Raw genomic sequence first — 9,865 nt, forward strand, 5'->3', positions numbered from 1 at the left:
TCTTCCGCCTCTTCGAGCGGCTGTGGCACGACGCCGGGCTCGAGGCGCGCGCTGCTCGGGAGGGCACAGCCCGCACTCGCACAAACCTCGCGGCCGTACAGACGCCGCGGCTGCTCTCCCCTCCGTCGATGGGGTCCTCGGAGTGGACACGCCCACGCCTCATATCCCCACAGCTGCCGCTCGAGCCGTACCGCGTGGCACATCTCCCCTATCCCCCCATATCTCCCCGCAGCTGCCGCTCGAGCCGTACCGCGTGGTGCCGACGGCGCCCGGCCAGGGGCTCGTGGAGATCGTGCCCGGCTCGCTGACGCTGGGCGCTCTCCTCTTCTCTCTAGCCTACCCAGCTCCCTGCTCTAGCCTACCCAGCTCTCTGCTCTAGCCTACCCAGCTCCCTGCTCTAGCCTACCCAGCTCTCTTTCGGGAGGCTATGTCCGGGACACGTCCCGTCACACGTGTGATGGACATGTCCCGCAGGCGCCCTCCTCTTCGGCAGGTCGATCACGCGCTGCTTCGGGGGCGCCTACAACCGCTTCGCCATCCGCGACCACCTGCGGAAGACGCACCCCGCGGCCGACCCGCGCGCGCAGTTGGGCATCGAGCCCGCGGCGCTCTCTCGCTACGTCCGCAGCTGCGCGGGCGCGCTAGCTGCCGCACACGTCTCCGCTGGCGCACGCGCGCGCGGGGCGCCCCACCGCCCGTGACCCCCCCCGCCCCCTCTCGGTAGGCTATTGCGTTGCCACGCACGTGCTCGCGGTCGGCGACCGCCACTTTGACAACTTGATGTTGCGCGCGGACGGGCGGCTCTTCCACATCGATTTTGGTGCGCCTGGCCGAACCCGAGAGGATGCGAGATGGCCCGAGGGGTTTCGAGATGACCCGAGATCCCACCCGAGGTCCACCCGAGATGAACCGAGATGAACCGAGATGACCCGAGAGGATCCCAACACCCCGCGTCCCTCTCCCTCCCTCGCTGTCCGCCCTCAAACCTGACCCCCCCCCCCCCCAAGGCTTCTTGTGGGATGGCCAACCGCACGTGCGCAAGTGCTTCCCGCCGCCGTTTGGTGCCGCCCGTGCGCGTGTGGCTGTGGGGAGGGCGCCTCCCCCCCCTCGCTTTCGACCATGCGCGCGCCGGTCCGACAGGTTTCAGCATCGAGATGGTCGAGGGCATGGGCGGCCTCGAGTCGGAGGGCTACGCTGAGTTCCGCGCCCTCTGCTGCCGGGCGTACCTCGCGCTCCGCGAGCAGGCGAGAGGCCGCCGCGGTGTCGCCGCGCCGTGAGCGAGATGCGAGCGCCTCCGAGCCCCCTCTGATTGCCGTCAAGCAGGCGCCCCTGCTGATCGGCTTGCTCAAGTTGATTGCGGGCGCCCCCGCGATGCCCGGCCACGCCGAGATCGAGCGAGTCGAGCGCAGGTTGCGCCTCGACCTCGACTGCCGCGCTGCGACCGCCTTCTTTGAGCGGCGCATTGACGACGCTTTGAACTCGCACTCACATCGGATCGCGGGCATCTTGCACCGCTACGCGATGTCGCAAAAGGAGTAGACCGGCAAGTGGTACTGTCCGTGAGGCTCCGGCGGCGCTGTCTCGTGTCTGGCTGGTGTCGTTTGCGTGACGGGACACGTCGAGAGTCCGCTGGCGCTGCAGTGTCTGGGTTAGAGCCGTAGGATGACACAGGGCGCGGTGTGTCGGATAAGGCCGTAAGTTTGGACCGTGTAAGGGCATCGAACTTGTTTCGAACATTCAGGCCTCCAATTTTGTTTTAGTGTGTAAACACAAGTGAAAAGATATTCTTATCTTTTTGCCCCCCTCCGAAGTCCGATACTGGTCGCAGAACCCACCCGTACTGCGTACACAGGATAGCGTGCCCCGATAACGGCGGACTAGTTGCAAAAAGTCTCACGTGGAAAAAGCACCAAAAAAAGGTAGCCCTCCATACTAGTAGCACCAGCCATGGCCTCAGGGAGCGCGGGCGAGGGCGCTGGGAGCAACACGGAAAAAAAACATCAAAAGTGGTCATTATGACAGCACCCGTATTTGCAACTAGTCGGCGACACTTAGCGAGGGTCACTGGACACTGCGCAAGGAGGGGGTGCGAAGCCTTTTCTTTTGTCCTCTCGGGGGAATGTTCTCTCGGCGCCCATGGCCTTCTGAGGTTTCGTACTAATGACGTCCTTCTTGGCACTTCGGGCGTCGGTATGTGCGTATCTGATGTGTCTAATTCCCCCGGTATGCTAGTTGCTACATAGGTCGCCCTTTTTCTATTTCTTCGCCGAGTGCCGCCCCGCGAGCGGGAGGCCCCCAGTTCGAAACCTGGTCGACCCTTATATTTTTTGTTCACACCTGAGCGGGCTCAATTTTGCTCTAGGTGCCTCCTACGAATTCGAACCCACGTTTTTCGGCCAGGCGGACGGTGCGTTGGTCGTTCTCGTCATGGGAGTGTGTAAACAAGTGAACATCACTAAAAAGCCGTACATCAGGCCTCGAACATCAGGCCCTCGCGGTACCCCCCACAGCCTAGAGACGTGCAATGCCAATATGGAGACAGACTACTTCCGCCCGCTCCCTCTCTGCCTCGCGAAAGAAAGACAAAGAGGCTCCCGCACGCCCACCCACCCGCCCATGCCGCCCGCACAACCGACTGAACGTAGTCGGAATGCGCTGACCCGCGCGCCGCGCAATGCTGATCCCCTCTCTCGCCATCGGATGCAACGGTACTGGCGCGATGCCCACGCATGAAGCCTCGCTCGCCTGTGGGCGTAGCCCGGGCCCGGACACCGCCCCCTCTTGTTTTCCACGCGCCCTTACGCGTACTCCTTGGTGACTGGCTCGGCCGAGGCCGCCCGGCGCCGCTCCATCGCCGGGGACAGTCCGCGCAGACGGGCGACCGCCGTCTGCACCGCACCCACCTGCTTCGCGCATCGACTACACTTTGAGCCTTCAAGCGCAGGGACACGCCTTTTTTGACGCCTTCGACTTCCATACGATTGACTACAACTATGGTGCAGCGCAGTATGCCACGCGTGACGATTGCATTTGCAACGCGGCTAGTGGACTCCTCAGGGCCGTCAAGCCCACCTGCTGAATCGTGGGCAGTGGTACGCATTGAAGACTTCCTCGGTGCTCCATAGTATGCCAGCGACCCGTCCCCTGCCCCCCTCTCGCCCTTGCTCTTCCTCGATTGACGCGACGATGTTGTTTTTGTGTTGCGAGTCGTTGTGACGGCATTGTCGGGCCGTCGCCAGCGACTCGGGATCTCGTGTCGCCGTGTCTCGCGGGCGGCCCGCTCCGAGTACTATCTTACGTCACAGCAAGCGAACCACAGCGATCGTGTATTCCCAGGCGGCAAGGAGCCGGAACCCGTAGTCGTCGGCAACGAACGTGGGATGGCTGCGCTCCCTCTGAGCTCTTTCGCACAGCCATCCCTTGCTATGCTTAGGATGGCTGAGATCCCTCGAGTGCCGAGATCTCAGCCATACGCTCCTACCCGATGGCTGAGATCTAGCATGCCAGCCATCCTTACTTAAGGTCGTCTACGTGCCAGTTTCGGGGGGCAAACCCTGCCCGGCCCCTAGGACCCCAGGTAGGGCCCAGGTGTGGCCTAGGGCATCAGAAGGGTGTGTCTCGCGCCTTGCGGGGGGGGAGCGGAAAGGAGGAACCTCTTCCCAAGAGCACCACTCTTGGAGCGCCGCCACTACCACCCAGAGCGCTGCAAGCAGCGCCGAGAGCCATGGAGCCCATGTCTTTGCCCCCGAAGGTCGCGTTCAAATGCCCGCTCACCGGAGTTGCCCTCTTTCGCTACCGCACCGCCGAGCGTCACCTCGAGGCAACAGAGGCGGCGAAGACGGCTGAGGATATTTCGGTCATTCTTCCGTCTGCAAAGAAAGAAAGAAAGAAAACAGACAACCCAAGGGAGGGATGGGAGGACGGCACGCACGCCGCCACCACACAGGGATTTTAAGGAGAGGTGTGTGGTGCGCTAGCCGTCGCCCACCCTAGGGAGTCTGCCTCTTCCTATCTCTCTTCGCAGTCTCTCTCCGATTCTCGCTGCAACCTTATAAGAGAGATACGCGTCGGTAATTCTTCCGTCGCTCCGCTGGCTCGAACACTCCCCGGCTCTCGTGCACCTGGGTCCTGCCAAGCGCGCGACCGGCGGCGCCCTCGCCGTAGTTGCGCATCAGGCATGGCTGCGCACATGAGCGTCAAGGAGATGAAGGCTGCCATCAGCGCGGCGGGGATGTCGCACGTCGGCGTCACGGAGAAGGAGGATCTGCGCCACCTTGCGGCGCTCGCGCTTGAGCAGGTGTCTGCAGCCTCTGCTGCATCCGGCGGTGCGATGGAAAAGTTCCTCGGGGACATCCGCGCGGGGGACGTGCGCACCATCAAGGCCGCGATCAGCACCGATCTTGAAATGCACTCCTTCAGCAAGGACGAGCTGCTCGCTGGCGGGCTGGTCGAGGCTTGCCTGTCCCATGTGGCAGACCCGGCAGTCGCGACCCGCCCTCCTCGAAACGCCGACTTGAGACTGCTGAGCCAAGGCGGCGGCGCACCGATGCCCATCTGCGCGATCAACGTTCTTCTCAACGCCACCTCCAACGTCCGCAAGGGCAGATGGGACGCGGCCGCCGTGGCGCTGCAGCTGCGGCCGCTGCTGCAGCTCATGGCGCTCGACGTGCGGACCGTGTGGGGCGAGCCGAGGATCTGGGACGGCGTTGCGGTCATGGCGCTCGGCCTGATCCGCAACGTCATCCTGCACGGGCAAGCGGCCGCCAAGGACGCGCTCTGGTCGGGGACCGGCTGCGGAGACGCCTGCTTGCGCCTCGCCGCCTGCGCCCTCGAGGACGAGCGGTTGCAGCAAGCCGGACTCGCGCTGGGCATGAGAGGTGTCTCGAGTCCCCGCGAGTGCGGGGCGACGGTGATCATGGAGTGGTGCGATGTTGGCCTGAGCGGCTCGGCTAGCTCGCCCGACGCAAGCGGGCGCGCCACGCTCGCGCTGGTGGCGGCCGTGCCGTGCGGGCCTCGTCAGGCGAGCTCCTTTGCCGCCGAGCTGCCGCGCCTCGTCGGCTGCGCCGCGGCCGCCCGCGAGCACGGCGTGCTCGACTCACTGGAGTACTCGCACGCGGGGCTGATCAAGGAGGGCGGCGAGGCCACTGGCGCGCTGCGCGAGGGCGCGGCCGTGCGGCAGCTCGTGTCTGCGGCCGAGGGGCGCTCGGCCGCGCGCGACGCGGTCGTGGCCAAGCACTTGTGCGGCCTGCTGGCCGCCAGCCTCGGCGGCGCCGCCGGCACGCCGACCGACGCCGAGGGGGAGGCGGTCATTGGCGCGGGCGGCGTCGAGGCGGCGCTGCGGCTATGCGCGGCTCACCCGCTCGCGGCGGAGCTCCAAGAAGATGTTGTGTGTATACTGCGCCTGGCGCAGCAGGCGGCCTTGCAGAAGCGCACGGGCGCCGCCCTGCGGCAGCGAGCCGAGAGCATGCACGCGGCAGTGGGCGCGTTACGTGCAAAGGGTGCGAGCAGCCACCTGATCGAAATCGCGGCGGCTGTTGTGGGGATGTGCCGCACCGTCAGCGAGGCAACGGCTGCTGGCAACCGGCCGGGCACGCAGGTGCTCATGGGCGTGGACAAGTTCTACTGCTCGTGGTGCCACGTCGAAAAGCCCCAAGAGCAGCTCAAGCGGTGCGGCAAGTGCAAGTTCGCGCGCTATTGCTCGCCGGGCTGCCAGCACGCGGATTGGCCCACGCACAAAAAGGAGTGCAAGCTCAAGGCCAAGGCACTCGAGAGTGGGCACGCCACGACGGGCAGCGCGGCGCGGCGGCGCGACCGCAACGACAGCTTCGACGCGGACGCCTTCTCGCGCGCGGCGAACGCGCTCTTCTGGCGGCGCGCGACAGAGGTCGTGCAGTCGGCGGCGCTGCAGCGCGTCGACCTCTTCGACTGCGTCGTGTGCATCGACATGTGCGGCGACCGCCACCGCGTGCGCCCCGTGCCGTTGGGAGCGCTCGCCGCGTTCCTCGACGAGGCCATCGGCGTCGACTACACGGACGGCGAACATACGGAGGTCGTGCACGAGCGCAACCGGCGTAACGGTGCGCTCACCGCGCTCGCCTACGCGCCAACTGGCCGGCCGCCGCCGGAGGAGACGCACCAGATGATCCTCAAGACGTTCCCGCCCAACCCAGGGCTCAGCTGGAGGCAGATGCACGACCAGCTGCTCGGCATGCCAGCCTTCCAGGAGCAACTCGCCTCCTCCGACTCGCACGAGGAGGCGATCGACGCCCTCGCGCTCGGCCTCGAGAGCTCGCAGCGCGGCGAGGGCTCGCAGCGCGGAGCGCGCGCAGCGACAGCCGCCTCCGAGGCTGGACGAGGAGCAGCGCGCGCGGCGGGAGAGGGCTGGGCGAGCATCCCTGGGATGACTCCCGAGGCGGCCGCGTTGGCGATGCAAAGCGGGATGACGCCCGACCGGTTTCGGGCGATTTCGCAGATGATGGGCATGTAACATGTAAAGCATCGGCTCGGCGCGGTGCGTGTGGAGTGGTTCGTACACACACGCACATTGGACCTGTACAATTGCAATGCGCACGCCGTACACTCTACACAGTAGGCGGTAGCGATTTCAGATTTTCAGGACATCAGGAGAACAGCGAACAGAGCGATCTCCAGGCGGGGCCCAGGTTGCGGGCCACGTGCAGCGCCGCCTCGAGCGCCGTGGAGAACCGGCCGAGATAACGCCGCTGCCCGCTCGCCATCGAACGTTCGCCATCGGGTACACTGAAACCTTGGTCCTTGCCGCCGTTCACAGTGACGCTCGCAAAGCCCGACCTGCTGTAGGTCTAGCGTGTTTACATTACGCTGTACGGCAGACCGTGTTTACTTTATAAAGGGTGTGGATGCCCGGCGCACAACCCCTTGTTCAACTCACCCTCCACACCCCGTACGGCCCTTTCCCTGCCTACAGCTACACGGCCCTTGCCCTGTGTTTGTTATGACCCCCCCCATCTGGGGGGAGGCGAGGGCCCTAGGGGGTACCCATGCGGGGGGGAGATGGGGTCCCCCAGCCCGCCGCAGGCGCCGATTTTTTTGGCATTTTTTTCTTGCCGATTTTTTACTTGTTCAATGGGAATTCGGCGTACTTGATCGTACTTGCGGCCATGCTATCACGCCTTGCGACATCCTTTCGGCGCTGCTGACCGTGCCATGCTGCTCAACTGACCGCCTGCATGCTCGCGGCCTTAGTCTTCGGCATTCAGTGACGACCTGATCGTACGGCCAGTAGGAAGGTGTCCTTCCAGCGCGCGCACGCTTCTGACGCAATGCGCGTCACAAACTGCCTCGGATTGGCTGCTGGCACTCTCGAGGCTATGCCTACACAGCCTCGCGCGCATGGGCAGTCAAGAGGGACCATGCACCTTCTCAGGACAGCGCCGGTCCCTCTCTCTTGGACCGGCAAACTTGGTGGTCTCGTGTCACCAATGTGGGACCAGTGCGGCATCGCGCCATCGACAGCTCTGAACTGCGCCTCACCACTGACCGGGAAGGCCGCCAAGTGGGCCAGCACAGGTCGCACATTGTGGCAGCAGTCAGCAATGCATGTCTGATAGCTCGAGCAGCAGCATCAGGGTCGCAGGGTCGGATCGTGTCAAGCCTCTCGCCCGGCCGGCCGCGTGCAGACGTCGGCCTGTCTGCTGTCTGGAGTGATCTGTCGGCGGTCAGTACGACCGATCAGGTCGGAGTTTTCTGATGGTTGGAGGGTCTATCTGTGTGTACTCCTCGAGATCTCTCCAAATCTGCCCTCTAACCAACCGTGACCATTCGGAAAGTCGGTGCTAGTAGAGACTAGTAGAGCCGGAGCCCCGTTTCCGCACTGCTGCACGGCGCACGGTGCCTCCGGGGGCCCCCGCCTCCCCCCAGAGCCCCCCCCCAAGGTGAACACACCAGCGAGGGAGGGCGAGACGATCGAGGGGTCCCGTACCATGTCTCACATTGCACGCCCCACACCCACCACTCTGCACTCACTTGCGCAGACATTTGAGTAGACCCCCCCGCCTGAGGGCTCACCCCTCGTCTTCCCAGGGTTCCGACCCTGCTCCTTGATTGATTCGCTCTCTTGCTCGTCTCCCGAGCGTTATGCGACGACCGGTATGGTCGTTTCCCTCGTTGTTGATGTCGCTTTCTCCGCTGAGCGCTGTGCCGCCCTTCGTCTTCGCCAGCTTCTCCCGGCTCCACCGCTTCCGAGGGCGTCGACGACCCGGCCGCGGTCTCCCCGGGCGAATGCGGCAGCAATGGATCCTGTACCGCGTTTGTTATTACCCCCCCGCCCCCCCTCCAATGAACACACCAGCGAGGGAGGGCGAGACGATCGAGGGGTCCCGTACCATGCGGAATCGACCCTATCCAGTGCTCAAGTGCTCAAGGAAGGAAATGGGAAAGCGGCGACCAAATCAGATTTCTTTTCAGGTCATTACAGGGGTGCTTCGACAAGACGCGGCCTTCCGGTCGAGGGTCGGTCGAGGCCAGCACCACCAGCACACTGGCTTCAACGCAAGCCTCTCCTCACCTAATGCTGTCGAAACTGCCGCGGGCTGCTGCGCGTGCTCGCCTGGCCGCGCAGCCGGCGTGCCGCGCCCGCAGCAGCATCGCGTCCCGGGCGTCCCGCGCTTCCCGGCTCCCGCGCTTCCCGCCTCGCGATAGTGACGCGCCGCGTCCGGACGCCGCCCGCCGTGCCCGCAGCAGCATCGCACCCGCCGAGTCGTCGATCGCTGACCCGGCCTCGCTGACGTGGAGCCCTCCGTCGGAGCCGGAGCCGCCCTCGTCGCTGCTCCCGCTGTGGCTGGTGCACCGCGCCCGTGCCCTGCTGCCGGTGATCGGGCACAGCGCCTACATCACGCTCGCGAGCGGCTTCCTGATGACCGACGTGCTCGCGCTGCGTCTGATGCTCATCGGCGGCTACTCGGGGCTGGTTGCATTCCACGCGCTTCACGAGCGGCCTCTCCGCATCCCGTTCCGCTGGTCGGTCTTCTTCGTCGTCGTCAACGGCGTGATGGCGCTCAAGCTGGTGCGCGACCGGTACCCGGGTGCGTTCGGGGAGGAGGAGGAGTCCATCTACGAGGGCTCCTTCACGCAGCTCTCGCGCGGCCAGTTCAAGCGGCTCATGGCGCTCGCGACGGCAGCCCCTGGCGACGGCCCTTCCCGCGAGGCCGCGCCCTTCCGTCCCTGACGCGTCCGGGACACGTCCGCTCAGGTGGAGACGCTGCCGGAGGGGGCCGTCCTGACCACCGAGCGCGCCGCCTGCCCGCACCTCTACTTTGTGCTCGACGGCTCAGCGCAGATGAGGCTCAGCGGGGGCACGAGGACCTGCTCCGTTCCACCCGCCTCCTTGTAGAACGCGGCCCGTCTGTGTGTGCTTGTTTAGGCTCAACGGCGAGGCGGTCGCCGTGATCGGGCGGGGCGGCTTTTGCAACACGCTCGCGTACCAGCGGGGCGAGCTCTCGCCCCCGCCCGTGCCGACCCCGGACCCCTTCGAGTCGAAAAAAAGAAAGCCGAGTCCAAGCCTCGCGCTCGCAGGCGAGCCCGGCACGCCCGCGTACGGCACGATCCGCGGCCGCTCTCCGATGCGCGTGGTGAGGTGGGAGCTGGCGGCGCTGCGCGACTTGGTGGCCTCGGACGCCGACCTCGAGAGGCGGCTGGGAGCCCGAGATGACCCGAGAGTGGTCGAGATTGCACGAGATCGCACACCAGCGCCCTCTTCGCAAGGAGATGACCCCGAGAGTGGTCGAGAGTGCACCCTCTCTCGGCCGAGCCCTCCCGGAACCGGCTCTTGCCTCGCCTCTCTAGGCGGCTCAACCACGTGCTCGTCTCGAGCCTGATGCGGCGGCTG

General features: G+C 65.5%; 3 protein-coding genes across 3 annotated transcripts in view; all 3 read left to right on the forward strand.

The window, feature by feature from the left end:
• VPS34-1 (phosphatidylinositol 3-kinase Vps34) overlaps nucleotides 1-1,539 on the forward strand; it is a gene marked incomplete at both ends in the record, with an annotated part of 2,731 nt that extends 1,192 nt beyond the window's left edge. The window contains 4 exons of the mRNA XM_005782104.1: nucleotides 725-820; nucleotides 1,008-1,070; nucleotides 1,141-1,262; nucleotides 1,324-1,539. Coding sequence (XP_005782161.1) covers nucleotides 725-820; nucleotides 1,008-1,070; nucleotides 1,141-1,262; nucleotides 1,324-1,539 — 497 coding nt within the window. The remainder of the gene's footprint in view (nucleotides 1-724; nucleotides 821-1,007; nucleotides 1,071-1,140; nucleotides 1,263-1,323) is intronic.
• A 2,638-nt stretch (nucleotides 1,540-4,177) lies between these two features.
• On the forward strand, nucleotides 4,178-6,487 carry EMIHUDRAFT_233650 (hypothetical protein; the record flags this gene model as incomplete). The annotated part of the gene is made up of 1 exon (XM_005782105.1): nucleotides 4,178-6,487. The coding sequence occupies one exon, from the start codon at nucleotides 4,178-4,180 to the stop codon at nucleotides 6,485-6,487; it is 2,310 nt and encodes a 769-aa protein (XP_005782162.1).
• Nucleotides 6,488-8,466: 1,979 nt separating this feature from the next.
• Nucleotides 8,467-9,865, forward strand: part of EMIHUDRAFT_456734 (hypothetical protein) — a 2,418-nt gene continuing 1,019 nt past the window's right edge. Inside the window, exons 1-3 of the mRNA XM_005782106.1 lie at nucleotides 8,467-9,154; nucleotides 9,230-9,321; nucleotides 9,401-9,641. Of these exons, the coding sequence (XP_005782163.1) occupies nucleotides 8,549-9,154; nucleotides 9,230-9,321; nucleotides 9,401-9,641 (939 nt within the window). The 5' untranslated portion in view covers nucleotides 8,467-8,548. The remainder of the gene's footprint in view (nucleotides 9,155-9,229; nucleotides 9,322-9,400; nucleotides 9,642-9,865) is intronic.

The sequence above is a fragment of the Emiliania huxleyi genome, assembly GCF_000372725.1.
Source record: "Emiliania huxleyi CCMP1516 chromosome Unknown EMIHUscaffold_193, whole genome shotgun sequence".
Lineage (NCBI taxonomy): Eukaryota > Haptophyta > Isochrysidales > Noelaerhabdaceae > Emiliania > Emiliania huxleyi.